The sequence below is a fragment of the Symsagittifera roscoffensis genome, chromosome 5, assembly GCF_963678635.1.
Source record: "Symsagittifera roscoffensis chromosome 5, txSymRosc1.1, whole genome shotgun sequence".
In the NCBI taxonomy this organism is placed as follows: Eukaryota; Metazoa; Xenacoelomorpha; order Acoela; family Convolutidae; genus Symsagittifera; species Symsagittifera roscoffensis.
In genome coordinates this window covers 37,143,818-37,166,810 of record NC_087066.1, presented here as the reverse complement: position 1 = coordinate 37,166,810, position 22,993 = coordinate 37,143,818, and the positions used below count along the sequence as shown (strand labels likewise).

General features: G+C 36.3%; 1 protein-coding gene across 2 annotated transcripts in view; it reads right to left on the bottom strand.

Moving 5' to 3' along the window:
- LOC134847015 (suppressor of cytokine signaling 7-like) overlaps positions 1-22,993 on the bottom strand; it is a 210,250-nt gene that overhangs the window by 7,477 nt on the left and 179,780 nt on the right. For both annotated transcript variants that reach the window (XM_063864498.1, XM_063864497.1), the window contains exons 2-7: positions 22,773-22,934; positions 22,328-22,479; positions 13,283-13,332; positions 12,827-13,171; positions 10,530-10,694; positions 9,317-9,532 (exon numbers count right to left, since the gene is read on the bottom strand). In XM_063864498.1, coding sequence (XP_063720568.1) covers positions 9,317-9,532; positions 10,530-10,694; positions 12,827-13,171; positions 13,283-13,332; positions 22,328-22,479; positions 22,773-22,894 — 1,050 coding nt within the window. In that variant the 5' untranslated portion in view covers positions 22,895-22,934. The remainder of the gene's footprint in view (positions 1-9,316; positions 9,533-10,529; positions 10,695-12,826; positions 13,172-13,282; positions 13,333-22,327; positions 22,480-22,772; positions 22,935-22,993) is intronic.

Here is a 22,993-nt window from a genome sequence, read left to right as displayed (position 1 = left end):
GCCAGACAACAATGACATGTTCAAATAAAACGCATAACTAATAAAAATTTATCCACTCAAGCTTAAGGCATACCATAAAAACTAATCAGCAGGATTTATCTTTCCGCTAGCTGACTCATTCTTCAGTAGTCTCTCATATAAAACAAATGATTAAACTCACCGCTACCCAAATATTTACACGCTTCCATGTTTTTCGGGTCATTTCTTCGAGAATAACGTGCAGTCAGAGTTGAAGCAAAAACATTTGAAAAAACGTGTACCTATATCACAATTAAATTCGACAAAAAGAATGGGGAGGGAATGTTCAAATTTTATCCATCAGTTACTTCAACAACAAACGAATTTGATTCCCTGGCTGACAATTAAAAAAAGTTACAAAAGTAAAAAAAAAATGGTCAAGGTATCAATTGGTAAAAAAAAACGACGTCCATAACAGTAAACGTCCATAAGACTTCAAAAACGACGATACAGATCAAACCGATCGGTTTGCCCTGAAAAGGACTGTAGCATTGAAAACGGTGACAAGGAAAAAGATCAATCTAACAAAAAATGTCGAGTAACTGAATAGTTTGAGTATATCAGTTCAAATTATTCAACAAAATGGTTGAAGCAATGAACGAACAATCGTCTGAATTCTTTGAGCAACTTCGCAAAAATTTCAAATTCTTTGTTCTGGATAAAGAACCCGATGTCTCTGAACTTCCTCCTAAAACCAACTGTGCTTTTGCAGTCCATTCAATTCAGTACGACTTTTGTTCTCAATCTCTTGAAATTAGACAACCACATTTGCATGTTCTCATCAAAGTCGCAAAAGACTGCATTGCGGCAGTTAACAAGACGACTTCAAAAGCTTTTATTGTACCTTGTACTCTTTCTTCATTCAAATATTTGATCATGGGGTGCAGCAAATATCATCTATCAGGACCATTGATGGAAAAAATAAAGTTGCTGTCAACTACAACTCTACTAACAACCTTGACATTGGCGGAGCTCCTAAGCAAAAACGATTACCGCAAAGATTCGATCCGTTCAAAAGTAAACTGACCTAACTACTAATGTAATCAATGAACGTTTGATTAGCATATTTAATGGGGATCATGCTTCTGAGTTTTCAAAAATCATTCATATTATTTTGAGTGGGTATGGTCGTTTAGAGATTGATTCAAATACTGTGTTTGTTAAATTTTTAATGGAAAGGAAAAGTAAATTCTGAAAACCACTTTTAGAGCCTGTAATAACACCAGAGGCAAGTGGTCTAGCAAAAGAAAAGAATTTAGAAAAAAAATCAATTATGAATCATTATAGAAAATCATCAGTATCACAAATTTGTAACATCATTAATTTAGCGAAATGCATCATTTTATGGTCGTTCACTTTAGAACCTATAGAAAACTTTGATGAAAATATAACATGAGCAATATAAATACAATAAAATCCACAAAAGACCGAATTAGCTAACTGGATTGGCTTGTTCATCAGTATTTGGTTTCCATCAAGAATAGAATATCTCATGTATTTGTTAACATGTGGATAATTGTGTAAACCTTGTCAGAGAGGATCGGCGAAGAAAATTTGACCACCAGCTTGAGCAAATAGTAACCAGTGAGTTCCTGGCTGGTCTGAGTTTGATGCCTTTACTATCATGAAACTATTGTCACTTTTCAAAATTGTTGTAAATGCTAAGTTAGCAGGAAAAATGACTCTAAATCGATGTTTCAAATGTTTGCATTGGTTAATAGGCTCAGTAATCTGTTGTTTATTCATTTTTTTCCGATTTAGTCCATGAGAGTGTTTTTAGCAATTTTTCTATCGGAAAGCACGTAAACTGTTGATACACGATCTGCCATGAAAAGTAACTCAACATTTGCCGCCAGCGGTGAATCAAACTTGGGTGCAATTGGTTAATGGTTAATTCAGGATGAACAAAGTCATGTGAAGCCTCCTGAGTAGATATGAGATCAAATGCCATATTATGATTGTGATAATCAGCCAAACTGATTCCATGACTATTGTTAAAAACAAAGTCTAGAGCTTCCAATGTGTTATAGTATAGTCGTTTGTGAACAGTCATTGATACCGGGCAGCCTGCAATTGATAGAACGTTTCGGTAAACAATGATTACAATCAACCCAAATTTTTGATAATAAAACGGATTTGTTCGATTTGTACCTAACTATGCTGTACTTAAGTTCAATGTCAATCATTCGAGGAACTGGCTCTTTGGTAAAAACATCTTTTTGTCGCCAGCTTCGTACACCTGTTGAGGCCAAAAAATCCTCGGTAAAACTTTAATATATTTGTAAATTGCTGGTGTTTTTAACAGAGTTTTTTCTATCGATGATAGAAGAAAATATGTTACCGCCATTCTGCCCACATAGGTTTGTCTCGCGGATTTGAAATTGATAACTTTTAAGTTGATGCTCTGACATAATAATAATGTCATTAAGAGATCGTCTCAGAGAAAGTCTGATTGTAAAACCACTAAAGAGATGCTTATCATAAGATAAGGAATCACAAGCAATTTTTTCAAATAAACGGAATTCGCTAGAGGCAGCTACGATCTGCGACATCGTCAGCCCGCCCATTAGCACTATCAATACCTGACGGATTATCTGCATAATAATATCCTTGACAAGCAAGCCATGTTTGTTTTGCATCGTTGCCGTGTGAGAACTGTCTCGATAAAACTTTTGCAAAATTGCCATTCGTTGTAGAAATTTTTCCGGCGTTCAAGGACATTGTGTATTCGGAAAAAAAGATGAAAGGGGATTATTGACCAAATATGGCGTATCTCTTTGTCCTGCTTCTTTTGCATGAGTTCCTAGGACATTAACATTATTTTGAACGATGCGTGCTACAATCTCCAAGCGAGTTCGTTAAAGATCGATTAAGCTGTTTCTATCTCCTAAAATTTCAAACTCGAGCATTGGACCAAAAACCAAAAAATGAGTAAGACGGACCAATTTTTTGAGTGAACGCAATTTCAAAAGTAACGAATAAAGGGTTTTTTCAAATAAATCTAATGAGCTGTGAGTTGCTTCAGCTGGTATTTATTAAGTTAGAAATCATTTTGCACTTTGGTGAAAAAATTGGAGCGAGTTCTCAGTGGAGTTCGTTTCTTTGGAATGAGAACTATTGTTTTACTTTTTTGCTGTTTTTACCGTCTTCCTTATTTTGCCCATACGAGATTCGCTTCATGCAGCCCCAACTTGCTTTTTGATCGTAATTTTTTTAACTGTTTTTCAAGACTTCTTTCGGCGTTTTCTTCCTGGTTGCTATATCTAATAATTCGGGCGCTGCGTGAACAACTAATTGTTTTCGAATACCTTTTGCTGCTGCTACTATAAAATTCCTTGTTCCGCTTTTATTGAAATTAGACGTGGAACACCTTTTTTTGTCACTTGATTGATGACGCGGTTTGTTCTCGAATTTATTGTGTTGACAAAATCTTGAAGCTTATCGATGTGAGAGAAGGTCCGTTAGTCCTCCAAATACTTACACATCAAACGCCTCAGTAATCGAATTTTCCTCCCGGAGAAAGCGGATTTTTTTTACTCTGTTCTATAGGTTTCAATGCCTTTTTCTCACATAATCTTTTGAAGGACCCCTTGAATTCAGTGCCCTTATCTACCCAGAATTTTTTGGTTGTTTTGTTTTAATTATTTGTTCAAATGCTTCAGCAGCTGAGGTGGCATTTTTTGTTTTTCATGGCTGTACGCGTAGATAACAGGTCATTCAGTCCACTGAAACCAAAGATACTTTATATCTTTGTAGTATTGTGCGATTTTATAAACTTACGCCAGGCTACCTGACCATATTTCGTCTAGGTCATGAACTATCACTTTGCGCTTTGAGACGTGGTGTTTTGCGACGAACTGTTCGATATTTTGTATATGCAGGCTCTGTATGTAAAAAAATCACTACTTTACCACGTGAAACTTTTTGACGCGTCTTTTAAAAATTTTTAACTGCCAAACAAGGTTGGAAACTGCTTGTTATCGTCTTCACTGTCGTTGCAGAATCTGAATCGTTATCAGGCGTTCCGTACGAATCAGAATCTTCTTCTTCCCAACTTTCGTGGCGATTGGCTGTTTGTGCTGCTCGTTCTCTTTCACCGTCTGCGACAGTCCTTCTGGTTCTGTGCCTTTTAATGCTTTTTGAGCTGGAACTTGTTGACAGCTTTTCGGGTGAAAGGATGGCTTCATATGTTGAAGGAAAAATTGTGAGACCTTGACTTCATTGTTTGTTGTTGAGCTTTTTGCGTAGTTGTTGAATGAACCGCGAATTTGGTGTACTTATTCATAACCAACTGTTCGCCGAGTTTGAGAGCCTTTAAAATCAGCGGGCTTTATTGTTTCCTGTTGTATATTATACAAAAAACTGATGCTTTAAGACCGGTTGGAGCTTTACCAACGTAAAATTTTTCATTTTCTTTGTTTATATTGACCCGCTCTGAGTTTTAAATAACTTCCAGAATTTTTTTAACTCGCGAAAGTTTTTTTTATGAGTTGTAATTGTAGCATGATACGTGAGTTGTTTAAGCGTCATTAAGCTCAGCACATGTTTCCAATTCATTTCCCTTATCTTCTGTGAGAAGGAGAGCTTTTTGATTTTTTTTCAGCTGTGTCATTGATAGGTGTTTCGTGTTGGTATGACTGGAGGATTAGTTTTTGTTGCATTTCGGGGTCTTGAATGATTCAAGTATGATAGTTGCGGTTTATTATGCTTGATGAACTTGTCAAACTAAATTTGCGCTGAATGGGGTTGCTCTCTAATAGAAATATGCTCCGGAATTAGAACAAAATCTTGTGCTGTCATTTTTATGCTGTCAAATAATTTAAGCAAAAATAAAGTATATGTCTGATTAGATAAAAACCCTTGTTTACTCAATATAACAGCTGATTTTTTTCCAGACTCGTGTTTGATTTGATTAAAATCTTATATGTTTCTTCAAAATTATTAAGGTTTGGACCACTAACACGCACAATACCGTTGACTACATTGAGCAAACAATCGCAAACGACTGATATGACTTAAGTATTTGATAGTTTTCTAATAAAGCTCCCTAGTTGAATTCCCCTGTACTTGGATTCAACTGTACCATGTGCAGCAAGAAACATACGTTTCTGCCTTATGTAATGGTAAATTAAAAACTGAGAGACCAGGAGGTGTTTTGTTTGAATAGTATCTAAGAAAGTCTGCTTTTCGGGGATCTAAACCAATAAGTAGATGTCCGAAGGTGTCCTTTGTTACCACTTCATACGAAATTCGTAAGAAACTGGTTACATTAAGTTGTCGGTCAAGATGATCAAGTTGCTGTATATCACGGCGTGATTTGAATAAAATCATGTGAGATGTGTTCAAATCAAAAGTTCGTGACCATCGGCTTCGTTGTAATAAATTATGTTTAACATAGTTAACATCTAAGCCTTTGTGTCTTCCTGACATTGCTAGTTTAACCAACTCTTTATCATTGAAAATTTCGTCGCATGAGTCATCAAACACCACCAGTAAAATGTTTTCAGTATTTCTCAAACGATCAAATCCATCAAATTTTACGAAATCTATTTGAATAATGCGAACGCTAAACTTTTCCCGAACTATAGGTTGAATATATTTTTTTAAAAAAGACTCTTTCAAATATGGGATAAAACGTTTACCCTTCAATTATTTGAAAATTAATTGTTTTCCCGGATCCCGAAGGTCCTACAACTGCCATAAATAGTCTCGTCGATGTAACAATAATTTTATTCATATTCTTGTGTTTGGAAGTACGTACCCATCTCAACCAGACAGTATGGAAAACCAAACTGATGTTTCTTCACAGCTTAGTTGCGCAAAAAAGTTTAGAAACAAAAACTTAATAAAATTAGAAAATAAAAGTAAAATTAGAAAAATTAGAAAGTAAAATTAGAAAATTTTATGTCATTTAAGACATAAAAACCACTTCTGATCTGGGAACAATGGCATCAAAACAAAACTTCCAAGAATTTTGTTCTGTGTTAATTTGATCATGAACAAAATCAGTAACTTTAGCTGTATCAGGCTCATCGTCTGCTATTTCAAAGATTCAGGTTTTCAATTTAAATTGCTCATTCGTTTCTCTCTCTCTCTCTCTCTCTCTTCTTTCTTTCTTTCTTTCTTTCTCTCTCTCTCTCTCTCTCTCTCTCTCTCCTCTCTCTCCTCTCTCTCCTCTCTCTCTCTCTCTCTCTCTCTCTCTTCTCTCTCCTCTCTCTCTCTCTCTCTCCTCTCTCTCTCCTCTCTCTCTCTCCTCTCTCTCTCTCTCTCTCTCCTCTCTCCTCTCTCCTCTCTCCTCTCTCCTCTCTCCTCTCTCCTCTCTCCTCTCTCTCTCTCTCTCTCTCTCTCTTTCTTTCTTTCTTTCTTTCGTTCTTTCGTTCTTTCTTTCTTTCTTTCTTTCTTTCTTTCTCTCTCTCTCTCTCTCTCTCTCTCTCTCTCTCTCTCTCTCTCTCTCCTCTTCTGACTATCTATCTATATCAACCGTCTCTTATTGAGGAAGAAATTTGTGTGGTTAAAAAAACTTGTAATTTATTCTTCTGAACAGTAAAAAAAATCTAGAATCGAGTATAAACAGTGAAAACATTAGTAGTATCTGTTTCATTGACATACATTTCCACTACATAATTGGCTGGGACACTTTAAATTTTTGCATGATATATGATTTTCTTCACTGAGTTTATCTTTACTAATTTCTGAACTTCTTCAGGTAAGTTACTGCTGCTGATATTCCATTGGAACCCCGGGTTGATGTTTCGGTACTAAGAGTAGCTGGGGAAAATAAACTTCTCGTTTTTGCTGGCTACATTTTCGAATAAACTTGAATCGTTGAAGGTAGATGAATGGGTCAATCCCCGGTAAATTCTTTGGCCAATCAAAAAAACACCATGCTTTTCTCTAGGGCGCAGTGATTCCTGGAGTGGTTATTATGTAAATTTCTATTGCAAGCTGGATAATTTTTGAAATGTAAAGTTTCAATTCTCGGGCAACTTATTCATCGCGGTTCGCAACTTTTCGATCCCAATACTTTGCAAGATATTCAGTCTTTTCTTTTCCCTTAGCGTAAAATATGGCGTTGGTATTTTCCAAAACAAAACTTTGAATAATCTGATTTAGGTTGAAATATAAATCTTAATCATCGCTTTCACAGTGCATTCCGTGCAAGTAATTTGTCAACCAGTTGTAAGCTTTTTGTTCACACTTAGGAAGTGAAACGAAACTGACTGGAGGTGGAAAAATAAGAGAATCACTATAATCAGAAATTGTAATCGCTAATTCTTCAACTAAAAGATTTTTTTTTCTTACAACGGAAACCTTCCAAGTCTATCACGACTGATCTTTCCTTCAACATTCTAACAATTGATAGAGACTTGATTTTGTCAGTTTAACATACGCAGAGGAAGTAATGCCACTCAGGCTTTTGCTGCACTTCAGGGTAGCATATAACAGCACGTGGGACCAGTGTTAAAAATTTTGTGAAGAAATACCTTTGTGAAGAAATCCAGTTTTAATATTTTTGAATCATTCAAGTATTTGTCCAATAAAGAATTGTCTATGACAATAAGACCTCCATATGGTCTAAGTTTAATTGCAACATCATTGTTTGTATAAATTTTACTAGAAAAGAAAAACAGAGAATATGCTGCTAGAAAATAGATTCGGCGGTCAAAATTTTCCGGATCGGTTTTCTTCACAGTCAAATAAATCTCGTGAATGATTTCCAAATCCGTTGAAGTAGCTCTACAATTTTCCAATTTAATTTTGCATTTTTTCCACCAGCTCGCGGACCTGCTGAATTTCAAGCCGGTGGAAGTGAAAGTAATCTTGCAGATACCATTTACTTAGTCCTATATCTCGGTGGTAGATATTTAGATAGACTACTGATATTTTGAAAATTTATCAAAACAAAGTCGAATCATTCGCTCGACCACTTTCTCAATCATCATAGAGTCAAAATCGAAAGAGTAATTAAATCGGTTTTCGTAAGAGCAATGGTTAGATCAGTAGCCTTACCATTTTTCTGTTTAGCATAAACGCACCACGTTATTTTTAAAAGCTCATTGAATTAAAAAGCTGTTTATACTTGTGAGCATTTTTTTTGCTATTTCAACATACCTCAAGATGAAAACTTTATGATAATTTTGAATATTACTATTTTTTGATCTGACACCAGCTGAAAAAACTGAGAAATTTAAATTTTCTCGATCATAATCTTCAGTGTGCCAATTTCCTAGTAAACACATTTTGCTTTTTTCATTTTCCGACAGTTTATCATTACTATACACCGGCAAGACCACATTACCGTCCTACAAGCCTGGTGAGTGCTCATAGCCATAACCAGTTTTCTTCTTTCACGCGCAAACATCGCTCAATTTATAGAAATCAACTACTGTTCGCAATAGTTAAACCAAATTGGATAAAATTTAGGAATTCTGTTTTTGTTTGCCCACCCAAAACTCCTAGTCAAACATTCTGTTGAAAAATTCTGTCTGAAAAAATTCTGTCTGAAAAATTGTGTCTTGTGAACAATTTTCACATTGGGATCATGTAGCGTATATAGGGATCATTAGCTATGCACAGGGATCCTTAGCTATCAAGTTTTACCGGTTCGAGACGAACGAAAAACTCTCAGGATCCCAACAATAAAATTCCCCAGGGAACCAGCATTTTGCGACTATGTTCGGTAAAATCTTTTTCGGTGACAGGTGGGCGAAAAACAACATTTTAAATTTTGATTCCAAAAATTTTTGACCCCCCTTAAGCATCTCAGGCGGCCCATGGCAGGCCTCTCCCCTAAAGATCCCAGGCGGATCTCTTTACTACTCACAAGAAGCGAATAATTTAATTACTTGCTTTTGAAAGCGCGCACTTTGTAAAAAATAGGACGAAATCTGTGTACTCCCATCCCAAATTTATGGGACGAAATATGTGTAGCTTTGAAATGGGATGAAATCTGTCATGGAACGAAATATGCCACAGCCATCTGAACTTCTCATGTACTTATTCCGCCTCGTAAAAAAATCTAATTTGTGATGTTTTTTCTTTTTGTTTTGGATGGCGAAAAACCAAAATGCATTGTTAATCAAATGGGAAAAATTCACAACCATTACCAGTCTGATATATATAATTTTTTCACTCCGAGAAGCCTGCTGGAAAACTAATATGGAAAAACAATAAAATCGTTAATGAATATCTTTGTAAAATTGCTATCCAGCATACAAATGGCCTTTGACACGATTCTCATAATACTTCAATTTGTTAAGCGATGAGAGGCGGGGAACTCGAAATAAGCATTGTTTACCTGAACTAATAGAGGATCGTAGAAAGGGCAGCTCTTTACGTAGTTACTCAGAGTGACTGGTAATAAATCAGCCTGATGCGTTATCTGCTGTTGCAACTCCAGCTGAGCTCCATCATCAACCCCCGCCACAACACCGCCATCGCTACCAGCTACAGACGAGTCCCCCTTCGCTTGATGCAGCTTCATCCTGCTCAGGTAAGAGAGGGGAGCCACAACCTATGCATACAATTGAAGGTTGACAGATACATAGAAAACAATAAAAATTAAACCGCAAACAGGTTCGAATCTCGGCAGTGTAAAATTTTTTTCAATTTGTAAACAACTAATCATCTCTATACTTTTACTGATTTTGCTATGATCAGAATAGAAAATCCAAAAACAGCAGTACACCAGGACTGAAACCGTACTCTTACAGGGGGGCTATTCTCATGCGCGAAGGACCGAATGCGCGGAAAAACTTGTGTGCGAAAACTCAAAAACAAAATTAGCCGAAAGTCAATTTTTAAAAGAAGCAGTTGCTATTCAATTAAAAAGAAGTAAACGAAGAAACAGTTTGCTTCTTTCATTACGAAACCCTTGAAATGTAAAACTTGTCCCAATTTTGCGGCGGTCAATGACAATATTTAAGTTTTGCATATTTCTGCCGTTTTTATATTCGGCCAATCTCAATACCCCAGTCCCTGGAAATGTTTACTTTCTTTCCAAGTTTTAGATTACTGAAATCTGATTTATTTTCGCGCATGAGGGATTCCACCCTCTTACAGTACTGCGAAATTTGTCTCTGACTTCTTCTCTGATCAGAGTTAAAGCGGCACTGTACAAAATTGGATACAGCATTGAAATTTTAAGGAGACAGTTCTAAACCAGAATTATTTTAGTATTAAAACTATCTGGCTCAAAGTGTTACGTAATCAGCAGCATACAACTTAAATATCATACCAATCCAAGAGCATACAAACGAAACTGATTGGTTGTTATTGAAGGTTAAGAATAAATTTAATCAATTCGCATGTCCCAAAGCAATATTAGCATAATGAGAATTAAGTCTCTCCCTTCGAGGTGAAGTATGTTTACTTGACCCGAAGCCCTCGTTTCATCAGAAAAAAAAAAACACAATCGACAAAGCAGCTTTTAAATTCGGAGAAAACATAAAATAAGCTTTTAAAAATGAAAAAAATCCTCTAAACAGAAAGTTGAAAGAATATTTTTATACCTCATGACGAGACACGTGCGAGTGAAGCTTCATGGGCGTGGGAGCGACCCCCACCCCCATCTGGGACAGGGTGGGTCTGCTGGCCTGGGAGACGAAACAGCTGTCCCCTCTGATCACACATTGAACTGAACTGTCCATCATCTCAACTAAGGAACTGTAGGACCTCTGAAATGTAATCAAGGCACACATAGTCAAGGCCATTAAATAGTGGTTCAAATTAACATCGTCCCTCTAAACAGACCAAGGTAAGACTCTTTTTTATTAGCCCCCAGTCCTGCTACCACCATTCAACCTTGGGCCTTTTTTAGTGGGGGAGAAAAATGTCATCCATTTTGTCGCAGCCGGTCCCACCATGAGGAGGCGGATGACACTGGGAGGTCAGACTATCCACGCCGCCACTATTACAAAATTCTGATTGGCTGAAAATTACAAATTAGAACCAAGTTAACGCTTCCGATGGTGAGTGTGTTAAATTTGACCACAAATAACGGAAAAAAAAACGAAAAATACGTCGTTATTTCGTTATTCTATACTGAGGCAAAGCGGAGCCACTTGCCATACAACAATCATAAAAAAGCTAGTGTAAAAAAGCAGAAGTCGAAAAAAATGAAAAATGTTGAAAAAAAAAACTAGGTGAACCAAAATTTTCGCATTTCTCGATTCTCGATGAAAGACAACTAAGGCCCAGCTTCTGCAGGAAAAATCGCACAACCGCTTCTTTCGATTGAAACTTTCATCTCAGATTTGATAGGGTAGTTTATAAGAAAGTTGGAAAAAATCTAAAAAACGGTCGAAGCTCAAAAACTTGTTTTTCCGAATTCCGCAATTTTTTTGCTAAAACCAGGTGGTGGCCGGTAAAAAAGAGGATTCCCAAAATCAAGTTTCTCGATTGAACACTTAACCTGAGAATTAGCACGGCAATTTTCGAGTAGAGTCTAAAAAAATTCCAAAAAAGGTCTAAGTTCAAAACTTTCACTGGTTTCAAGGCCATAATTTTTTTAAAAAAGAAACTGCGCGTAGCAATTTACAAAGGTAGGTTTCAAACGACCTGTTGTGTCGATTAAACATGATATCAGATTTGAAAGGATTGTTATCGAGAAAATTCCCAAAACAGGAGTCATGGCTGTTTCCGAGAATCCTAACCTTTTGTTTTAAAAAAAATGGGCGTAGCCGTTTATGCAGAAGAGATTCTTCAACCTGTAACTTCGTTTGAACCCAAGAACTAAGATTTGACAGGGTAGATCTCGAGAGAAGTAAAAAAAAAACAGTCAAAAAACAAAATTTTGACTTTTCCGAGGGCCATAATTTTTCCTGTCAATAAAATTTGGGCGTAGTCGCGTATGTAAAGGAGCTTCCCACAACCCGCTCCTAGGGTTGAACCCAAAATCTCAGATATGGAGGGATATTTTTTGTAAAACCCAAAAAATTTCGAAAAAAAAGACTAAAAAACATCAAAAAATTTTCCAAGGATTTTTCCAAGGACGATAACTTTGTGTCAAAAATTGTCAGTGGTCTCTATGTTCTCTAATACAGAGGAGCTTCCTACTACCCGTAATCTCCATTGAATCCACAAACTCAGGTTTATAAAAAAACGGTCAAAAAATCAAAAGTTTCACTATTCCGAGGGCCATAATTTTAAGTGTAAAAATTTTTTGAGCGTAGCCGCTCAAGGAGGAAAGCTTTTCAAATCCGTTCTATTCATTGCAACCAAAATCTCAGATTTGGTAGGCTAGCTTTTGAGTAAAGGATAAAAAATCAAAAATATCGGTCAAATATCCCCCCCCCCCCCCCCCCACTTGTTCGAAGGCTGTAGACAAAGGGGAAAAACAAAAAAAGAGACCACGGGAGTATACATGCTCAAAAGAATGTAGGCGGTCTTTCTATGGATATCCTTTTTTTTGAAAATTGGTTGAAAAGCTTTCGAGCAAAAAGTGATAAAAATTTTCCAAAGCGTCTCAAAAAAATAAAATAAAAACACCTAACCACATAAACTTTCGTAGCAACATCATAAGTGATAGCAGCGCCATAAGTCAACTGATTTTGTAAAACTTGTTAACTCGAAAAAAGTCTACATTCCGATTTGATAACGCTTGCTAATCGCAAGCGTAAGAAATTTCGGTTTAGGACAAGAATTATCCGAGTTGCCAAAAATTCAATTAGCAGAATTGTCAAAAATCAAAAAAAAAAAAAAATTGAATTAGTTTTCAGTTGTTTCCAAGGAAACAAAACTGTGCTAATCGCGCATGATAATCAGTCGATTTGATTAATTTTTATTGAATGTGATTTTTAAAATTTACGCAGAAGTCATTGGCCATGAGACGGAACTCGTTGTTCATGAATTCTATGCGTATGTCCACAATTCTACGCTTGCTTTTCCTCCTCCGACCCCTTCTATTATCCCCGTATTCATCCGTCTCCGTACTCCCGCCTCCTCCTCCTCTGTCACGTGACTGTTGCTGCTGATCCCCCGAAACATCGTCGCGTGTCTCTCCTCCCCGTCTATCTCTTTTAACGACAACAACCGAGAGACTGAACACGTGACTGAGACTGCTAGAGTCTCGCATGAGGAAGCAGCCATCCGGTCTTCCCCTCAACAGCAGCTCAGTTTCTTCCTTCTTTAAGGGACCCCAGTACCAGCCAACCTAAACAAGGGACAATAAACAGCTCTTTAATTATTCCTTAAATACTTTTTTCTTCTTGATAAGTTGCGGATTGTACTTTTGGATTTTCTGTTTGTATCGAAAACAACTCACATTCTTCTGGAGGAGCTCCGATATGCTGGCAAACAGATTCGAAGTTCTGCCTGAAACAACAAAAAATCAAATTTAGAAAGGTCCAAGAAATCATTTGGAAAAAGTATACATCAAATTTAATCCAATCACGATTTTATTTTCATCACACATATCGCCAATAGAAAAAGAGCCTAAGAAAAATTGTCTATTAAGCCCACAAAATCCGAAAACCGGTCTATTAAGCCCATAAATCCGGAAACCGGTCTTCGCATGAACAAACACAAAACTCAAACCAAATAGGAAGTCACACTTGCGTAATCATTTTACCCAAACAAGAACGAAGAACCATAAAGCAGTTCAGGAGTTGATTTAGGGGAGGGGTAGGGGGGCGCACGTCTCCTTCAGGGATTCGTCCCCCTGCTGACCCAAATTCATTTTTGGCCGATAGATCGTAAATTTTTTCTAAAGGCACCATGTACTAATTTTGAGGGGAGAGCACGCGCCAAAAAAACTTAATTGTTTGGTCTAAACATTCTCAAAAGAGCCTAAAAACGCCTTTTTGGCCAGTTTTTCCATAAAAATTTGCCTACGGCGCAAAAAATTGTCCGAATAGGGTCTTTATAGTTTTCTGGGAGCTCTCGAAAACTCAATTTTGTCGGACTAAAAAAAGGTCGACAAATTTTCAATTTTTTTTTGAAAAACCGCCCCTCTCGAGAAAAAAATATTAAATCCAGTCCTGATGCACTTATGTAAAAACTGATAACGAAAAGCAATTCGTCCAAATTCACTTCAAAAACCTCTGCCTGAGGGAAGGCAACTCAATCCAAACCAAAAAAAAAGTTTATAAACAAATCGATAAGCCGATCAAATACAGAAACGTTAAAATTCGCAGCACCACTCCGCAACAAATTAGAGTGAATAAAAGTGGAGCTTCGATTGTAATTTGAAAGCTTTATGTTGAGGTAACTGTGCTACTAAAAGCCAAAAAAAAAATCAGCAAGAGTACAAGGATTGCATGTTGCTGCACAAGTAGCACTTGATATTCCGACCAATGACGCAAGGGAAGAAATCCAAAAACAATAAATAATGTTTACCCAGGTTAGGTGTTTTTAGCATTGTCTGTACTTAATAGTTGGTTATTGATCAAAATTAAAACTTTCAAAATGAACACTTTTTGTCGCAACAAAATTTGCGTCGCATTAATAATTGCGACTTAGGTTGAAAAAAAGATGGTTCATGCTATAACCGAGCTTTGATTGTGTAAATACATCAGTAGAATTAAAATGAGAGACCAGCCTCTCATCGTATCTTTTGTGTCATTTAGTCTGAAAAAGAACAAAAATCTCGTTACTGCGATAATCTTTCGGTTTTGTTTTGGAATTTGAATCGAAACTAATAGGGTTTTAATACCATACCTTATTTGACATCTTACGAGCTTTCTTTGCGGCACATGAAAAAGAACAGAAAATATCTACGCCATAGTTCCATTCCATTCCGTGAAGTTGTCGGAACAAAAAAAGTGACCAGCCGGAAGTATAAATAAATTTCTCGACGGTTTTTTTTTCAGTTACTTATTTAATTTTCAGGTTAAAAGAGATAGTCACTCACTCGAGATCTTTTTGTGCTCTTATGAAACCTTGATGAATGACACTTTGTTACCTCGACCGAAGCTGAGCTTCAAAAAAGAATTGAAAAAAATGTACTGCCCAAATAGTATTCACGTGTGCCATATATGTACTGAAACCAAGGTGTTATACACAATTCGGAAACTATACCGAGAACTTGATCAACAGCCACACAGCCAGAACAAAGCCACCAGACGGTTGAAAAAGAGTCAATGAACCCAAAATAACAAAAAATACTGACTAGTTTTTTTTGAAATTTCGAATTTATAGAAAATTCTTCTTGGATTTCTAGAAAAATTTAATAAGGACACTTAATTGATTAATTAACCTACTTGAAAAAGCTGGATGAGTATGTAATCTTTTTATTTTGCTGTGAAATAATTTATATAATAAATATAATTTCCACTTTCGAAACTAGAATTGGATAAAGTTTTTTGTGACCTTTAAACTTTCGCTTTTCGATAGTGGAGTTTGCCTTCCTATAACAAAAGAAATGAACTGAACTTCAAAAAATGGACTTCACGCTAAACCATTATTTACACTGCTTATTTAAACAAGAAACCTAATAGTCGTTCTTTCAATTGAAGTCTCTATCTCAGATTTCGCTGGGTAATTTTAGAAAAAAAAGAAAAGGATTCCAAAAATCGATAAAAAGTTTGATTATTCCTAAATCCATTACTTTTCTCTACTAAAGCACGGGAATAGCCTCTGGTTTCCACGCACTGATATTAAGATTGAAAATTTTGGCACTCTGATTTTTTAGATTAGACCCTTAATATCGTACTTAGCAAGTAGTTTTCGAGAAGAGTGACAAAACTTCAAAAATTAGACCTTTAAGACCATAATTTTGTTTCGAAAACTCAATGCATAGCCGCTTGCGCAGGTAAGACTCGGATAATTTAACCGAAACTTTTGTCTTCTTTTGGGAGTAGTTTTTGAGATAAGACAAAAGTTTCAAAAATTAACCAAACTGTCAAAAACTGGACTTTCTTTTTTCTTTCGACCTTAGGGAATCGCCCAACTAAAACTTTCGAAGGCGGTAGAACAAGAGGTAAAAAGAAAAAAGACTAGCAAAATATGAAAGCACATAGAAAAGCAGCCGGTTTTTCCGTTGGTACCATTTTTTTTTGCAAAAGTTTTAGAAAAAAAATTGAAATTTCTGCCAAAATGTTCCAAAGCATCGCAAAAAAGAAAACAAAAAACAACAAAGCACATACAATTTTACAATTAACATTTTTTTTCAAACGGCCTAACACCAGCCAAAAACAAAACAGCATCATATGCCATTAAATTTTTTATGCTTAACTATGATTAAATTGAAACTAGCGTGTAACGCACCTCCGGTGCTTCGAATGTTTAACAATTCGTAAAAAATCGCATACATTAGAAATAAGGTCTGCAACCTTTGAAAGTACTCTGACAGCACCCTATTACAGGCTTGGTAATTTCAAATATTATTCAAATTTTTCAATTCAGATTTTGCAACTCCATAAAGTTCAGTGAAGCTTTTCATACTTACGTTTTTTGAAAGTTCTTTAAATGACATTTAAAACGTCACATCTCGGTAACTAAAATCAATTGAGCAATTATATTTGAGCGCAAGATTTGCAACTCCTGAGAGTAATCTCACAGTACCCAGGTACAGCGTTGGGAATTTCAGATTTTGAGAAACTTCAAATTTAAGTTCTCTAAAAAAATTTTTTTTTAAATAAAAATCATCAAATCACAAAAAACACATAAATTTGAGCAGTCATATTTGGAGGCAACATTCACAACCTCTGAGAGTACGCTGACAGCCCCCAACTACAGGATTAGGAGTTTCAAATTCAGAAAACAAAATTTAAATTTAAAATTTCTGATACTTTTTTGAAACAAATAAAAAAGTACAAAAAACGTCATATCTGGAAAAGTACAAGAATTTGAGCAGTCATATTTGGAGAAAAAATTCACAAATCCTGAGAGTAATCTGAAATCCCCCGACTACAGAGTTTAAAGAAACTTGAAGAAAAAAAAATTTGTTTATGTTTTCAAAAAAATTTTTGAAAAAAATCATTAAAAACGTCATATCACGAAAATTCAAGGAATTGAGCAGTCATGTTAGGAGGCAAATATTGCAACTTCAGGTAGTACCCTGACAACGCCTCGCCATAAAGATGGAAACTTCAAATTTTGTGACATTTTTTTTTAATCTAAATTCTTCTAAAAAGTACATTTGAGCAGTCATATTCAGAGGCAAGCTTCGCAACCCCTGAGAGTACTCACACAGTTTCCAACTACAGGATGGAGATATTCAAAGTTTTGATTTTTTTTAAATCCAAGTTTTTGGTAATTTTTGAAAAAAAATCATAAAAAACTTCACATCTCAAAAACTACAAAGAACTGAGAGGTGAGATTTGGAGGCAAGATTCGCAATTCCTGAGAAAATCCTGACAGCGTCCGACTACAGGGTTGAAATAATAAAATTGTGTGAAATTTTTCAAACTCAAGTTTTCGAGATATTTTTGAAAAATCTCAAAAAAATTTCCGTATCTCGTATACTAAATCGGATTTGGTTTTTCATATATGGCGACCAAATTCGCAATCCCTGGGGAGTCTTTATAGCATCCCACCATGGGGTTGCTAATTTCAAAACTGATGAAATAATTCTTGACATCAAACTGGAAAATCGAAAAAAAAAATATTAACCATTGCATTACACGATATAGCTTAAACGTGAAAAAATTATTTCGTTAAACATGCAAAAATCATATGTTCAAAAATCTTAAGCATGGCGAGATAGTGAAGCTTGCATTTAAATATATAATAGATGTAGCAAAAATGCCACCAAATGAGCACTTTTATTTGCGACTTAGGTTAGAAAAAAATTTTCTGTAACATTATACTACGCTTCGCTTGGGTAAAAATCTTCGTAATAATAAACTACGCTGCGCTTGTGTAAAAAAAAATTCTTCGTAATATGACACTACGCTTCACTGTGTAAAGAAAAAACTCTTCGTAATGTAAAAAGCCGAAAAAAAACATTAAAAAAAACGAAAACAACAACCAACATAGACAGGACAACTCGATTAGTCCGGATATTTATGATGCTAATGTGCTCAACATATATCTGTTGCAACAGAAACGCCCAGTAGATGAATGAGTCCAGGATCATTGAGGTGTCCTGTGGAAACAGTTATTTATGGGGAAACAAGTCTAGTGCCCGATTGCATAAAATGAAAAAAAAAGGGGCTAAATATGAGCAAAAAAAAGAACTAATTTTTTAAAGGCATTTAATCTTACAGGCTTCGTAAAACCAAGTCTATTGCTTAAAATGGTCAGTACCCTGTTCCAAAACCCTTGCTTATCGAATAGTTTAACGAATTGAGTTCAAAACGTTCTGCCGTACGTTTTTTCTTGAGCTAAAAGTTATGGTATCGGGTTATTTTAATTCAAAAAGAAAACTACATATTAGTTTACTACGATGCTTGATTAAATTTCTATGACCGTTTTCTTTTCCTTTACATTTCTTCCATGAATTGACGTTCCGTCATAAGAAGACTCAACATCTTTCGTTTAGTACATGATTTCAACGCCTCCCTTTTAGCAGGCTTGATCTTCTCGCTGTTGTATTTGGCTGCCAGAGCTTTCCTTTTTTTGTAATCACTGGAATTTTCATATCTATCTCGTGTTTTACTAGCCCTTTCCTTCGCTTCTTTCACTCCTTTAGGCTCATACTTTGCATATCGTTCATTTAGAACCTTGTCCCAATCCTCCTTATGTCCAGACGCTCTCTTTGGATCCCAGATCTTCAGGTAGCGATACCCTCGCTGGTTGGGTTCCGTGATCGCGAATGTATCTATTCTTGCTGGCATCATCCGATCAGTCCAAAAATGCTCCACATACTGTTTCCTGATCCCGTTCATCTCGATGGCAACTAGAAGTTTCCGGTCATCCAACTTTTCTACTTCCAGGCTGAAAGTGACGTCTTGATTCTGAGGTGCCCCGAAATGTCCTTTGAAGTATTCAGTGCAAGTGTCCGGGATAACTTCGCGATGTCCAAAATTCGTGCTGAAGAACTCAAAGCTCTCGGGTCCGTTTTTGAACATCGGATGAATCGGCATCGGCACTTGACTTTCAGGACGACTCGAGGGTCTCTCAAAATTCTTATCCGCGTGGGGGTTGAATCTCCACTCTACGCCCTGCCACTTCCCAGTGATCATGTTATTCGCCAGGGTTCCAAAATTATCCCTGGTCTGTTTCTGCCCTCGTGAATCTGCCAGTACCACTCTGAAGTCGCCTGTATCGCGAGTACATCCCACTTGAACTCTGCAATCTCCCTTCAGTTTGCTCTGACTGTCATAGCAATCGTATTCGAGTGGAATTCGCCCGTCGTATCGCTTTACTGGACACGACCGAGTTGTCATACCATACGAGTTCCAGCCCATAACCCACTTATGTCTCACTCCTCTCTCAAGTGTCACTGGGTCGAAGTGGGTGACGAACCCGTTGTTCTCGAAGTGAGTGTACGGAACTTTCCATTCAAATTCGTATCCGTCTCGTTTCAACGGCTCTCCTGTGAATTGAACATCACTACTGAACCATTTATGTCCAAAGATGGAATGCTCAACTGTAGAAGCGAATGCATTGGAGAACGCCCAGCATACACAGATGGCTTCTATTACTACTCTTGAAAACATCGAAGAGGTTGATCAAATCCAACTACTTCAAAGCTCCAAATTAATAACAAATGATTTGCCTAATTCTAGTATTTGTGAAAGCTTGCTAGCATTTAACATTTTATCGCAGTATAATTTAGTGAAATTTATCGACTAAATGGCAAGACAAGATTTCTCAAATAATTAAGATTTTTTGGCAGCTGAGATTTGAAATAACATGACATATAAGCATATTCTATATACAAGTGCTCTTTAGGGAACTATTGACCGAATAACTGGTCATGCCTCATAATCGAAGCAACACGTTCATTTTTCGATGCAGGTTTTAAGCACGATCTTGCCAGTTTTTGGACTTACAGATGCTTCTTCAATGATGGTTCTTTGTGTTTTGCAGCAAGTATGAAAGCCTCCGATTAAAGTCGACAATCACGACTAAAAGTAAACTGCATCTCTTTGTATGCAAGTAAAAAAAAAATTTCAAGTCCTGATATTTTTTCAACATCTCAAATAAGTTTTTGGACACTAACCAGTTTTTTTTGCCGATAAAAATTACCGAACTGTTTTTTGCTGATTAAAATGAATTCCGTGAATGACTGGAATAAAAATGGGGTAAAATTTCAGTGGGTTAAATTGATATGGTGGTCAAATATAAAGAGAGTGAAAAGAAAGTTTTTTTTTTCAGTCCCATTAAGTTTGACCCCCATATCAATTTAACCCCACTGAAATTTTACCCCATGTTAAATCCGATCATTCAAGCATTTAACTTTACTTCAAGTCCTTTTGCAATCCCTAGAAAACCAAACTCTGGACAGTCAACCCAAAAATATGTTGCCTAGAGCAGGCTGTTGTCGAAGTGTTTCAAACAAACGTTTGCAGAAAAAAAAATGTCCGGATACATCATCTATCGCAACGTTTCGTGAAAAAAAGCTTAACTCCCGCTAAAAAAATCATTACATATAGAAACAAAGTTTTTTCATGCATTCAAAGAAAACTGTGTTAAAAATCGTTTATAATGAACTTTCGTTGGCTTAAATTATGTCTGGATGGTCAATTATTGTTGCAAAATTCAACCAGGGAACAAGTTTTAAGGCTAGCCCGGTTGGAGATAGCCGGTTGCTGTGCAAGTAACACAGAATATTTCGACCACCAAAAAACTACAATAAAGTTTTTTTTTGTTTTTTCTTGTGCTATTCAGCATCATTTTTGTGCATGTTGTGACGAGAGAATTGTACGACTGCGCAGAAAATAATTGAATTAGACATAACCGACAACAGTTGTTTTTGAAACATGAATAACAAACAGATAAATTTTTCTTTGACATTTTTGGCAAGGACGCGCTAAAAGAAGCTTTCTAACTTAGTTTTTCCTTCGGTAAAATCTTTTTTTTCTCAGCCTAAATGATCGTTCTTTATATCGTTCTTTTCCGGCTCGAAAATTAGACAAAAGCTTTAAAAATAAACTGGTTTGATTTTTAAAGTTTTAGTCAAATTTTCGGGCCGAAAAAGCGGTCAATTAGCATTCATCATATAAGAAGAACGATCATTTATGCTAAGAAACATTGGAAAATTTTTCATGTTGTTTGAATCACGACTGACAAACTTTACTTTAATGTATTACTTGACCCATAAATACTTGTGATACCTGATTTTGCGTGGAAAACAACAAAGATACTAAAACAAAGTTCCTCTTCATTCTCAATGTTCGGAACAATAACAAAACAGTTACCAAATGTTTTACGATCGGCAATACTTCAGCGCATGAAAATAAGGATTCACTTTCACAATGGCTAGTAAATTCAACACATAGCCAACTGACAGTTGGAAAAGAGTAATGAACGCAAGGAAACTGAAACAAAAACTGACTTGTTTTTTTTCTTCAAAATCTTGAACTTTTCAACTTCGAAGAAAAAAGAAAAAATGATAGTTTAAAGCTCTTTGAATTTGTAGAACAATTTATGATGAATTTAATCTAATTAAATTAATCTGTTGAAATTAATCTAATTTGAGAACACTGGATCAATAGGTAAAACTTTTATTTTTCTGGGAGAACTGATAATTAATTTCCATTTTCGAAATTAGAAGTCGGTCATGTTTTTCGTGACTTTAACATTTTTGCTATTCGATAGTGGAGTTTGGCTTCCTTTTAACAATGGGAATGCACTGAACTTTAAAAGAAATCAGTCAAACCGCGAAAAATCAAAATTGAGTGTGAACAAATTGAGACTTTTCCTGGAAAAAAAATCGGTAAGACCTATATAAGAGTACGCACGATGTTCATTACTCTTTAGCAAGTCATGGTATAGTAATATCCCAGAAGCTATACTACCCCTCGCAACCTTGAAAAGCTTAATTGAATCGTCCCGAAAGCGCTTCATAAAACTTCGAAACTAAAGACTTCCATAAGCTCTTTATTGACATTTTAACTGATAATGATGTCAAGTTTCTAGACCCTGAAAAATCAGACACGAACTCAACTAAGAAACAATTTTTTTCATTAGCCACCCGCCCAGCTCCCACCATTCAACCTTGGGCTTTTTTCTGTATGTGAGAGAGATGTCGTCCATTTTGCCGCAGCCGGTCCCACCTTGAGGAGGCAGATGTCAGTGTGAACCCTCCAACCATGACTGAAGCCGGGTTCGAGCCCACGACCTTTGTATTAAAAGCCGCGCGTCTTACCCACACAACCACGGCTGCTCAGAAACAATTAGTCACACTTTGACAGCGTCTGCAAAAAGTTGGCCGGTCGTCTAACTTCTACTTTTGCAAAAAAAATTAATAAGATCATACCTTTATAGAGTGGCAATCGTGGAGGGATCGGGGGAGGAGAGGAACACAGCCTCGGTGGGATCAGAGGACGACACGGGGACATCCGCGAAGGGATGTCGGGATGAGAAGATGTCACAGGGATAGAACTTCGTTGTAGCAGCTTACATCCACACCTAAAGCACGTTATTCAATAGCACAATTGGCGATGAGGATTCGAGAAGTGTCTTAAGTTCGTGTGCTTTTGATTGGAAATCAAATCCATGGTTTGAGGCTCACTAGCTCTCATTATCGTAGCTAGTTTTTCTGCCGCTCCACCCCACCCCTTCCCTCCCTCCTTAAACTAATGAGCCAACTTTGTGGATATTTTTTGTGGTTGACTTCTAATCAATACCGTCATAGAATTAAATATAACAAAAATGATACAGGCAAAAAGGATTGCAGTTAAGATTACTTGATCATCTTTTACCTTTCAGTTTCAATAAATTCAGCACCACTTAGACAGCATCGATTGCATTTTCGTTCAGATTCCCTTTTGTCTTTTTCTCTCCTCCGTTTCTTCTTTCGATGAATGAAACAAAAAAGTCCCATAATGCTAAGTGCGTATTAACTCAATCGAAACATTTAATCTGAAACAAAGTCAACACGCATGTACTTCTAAAGGATTCGTTCTAAGTTTCAATCGTGCAA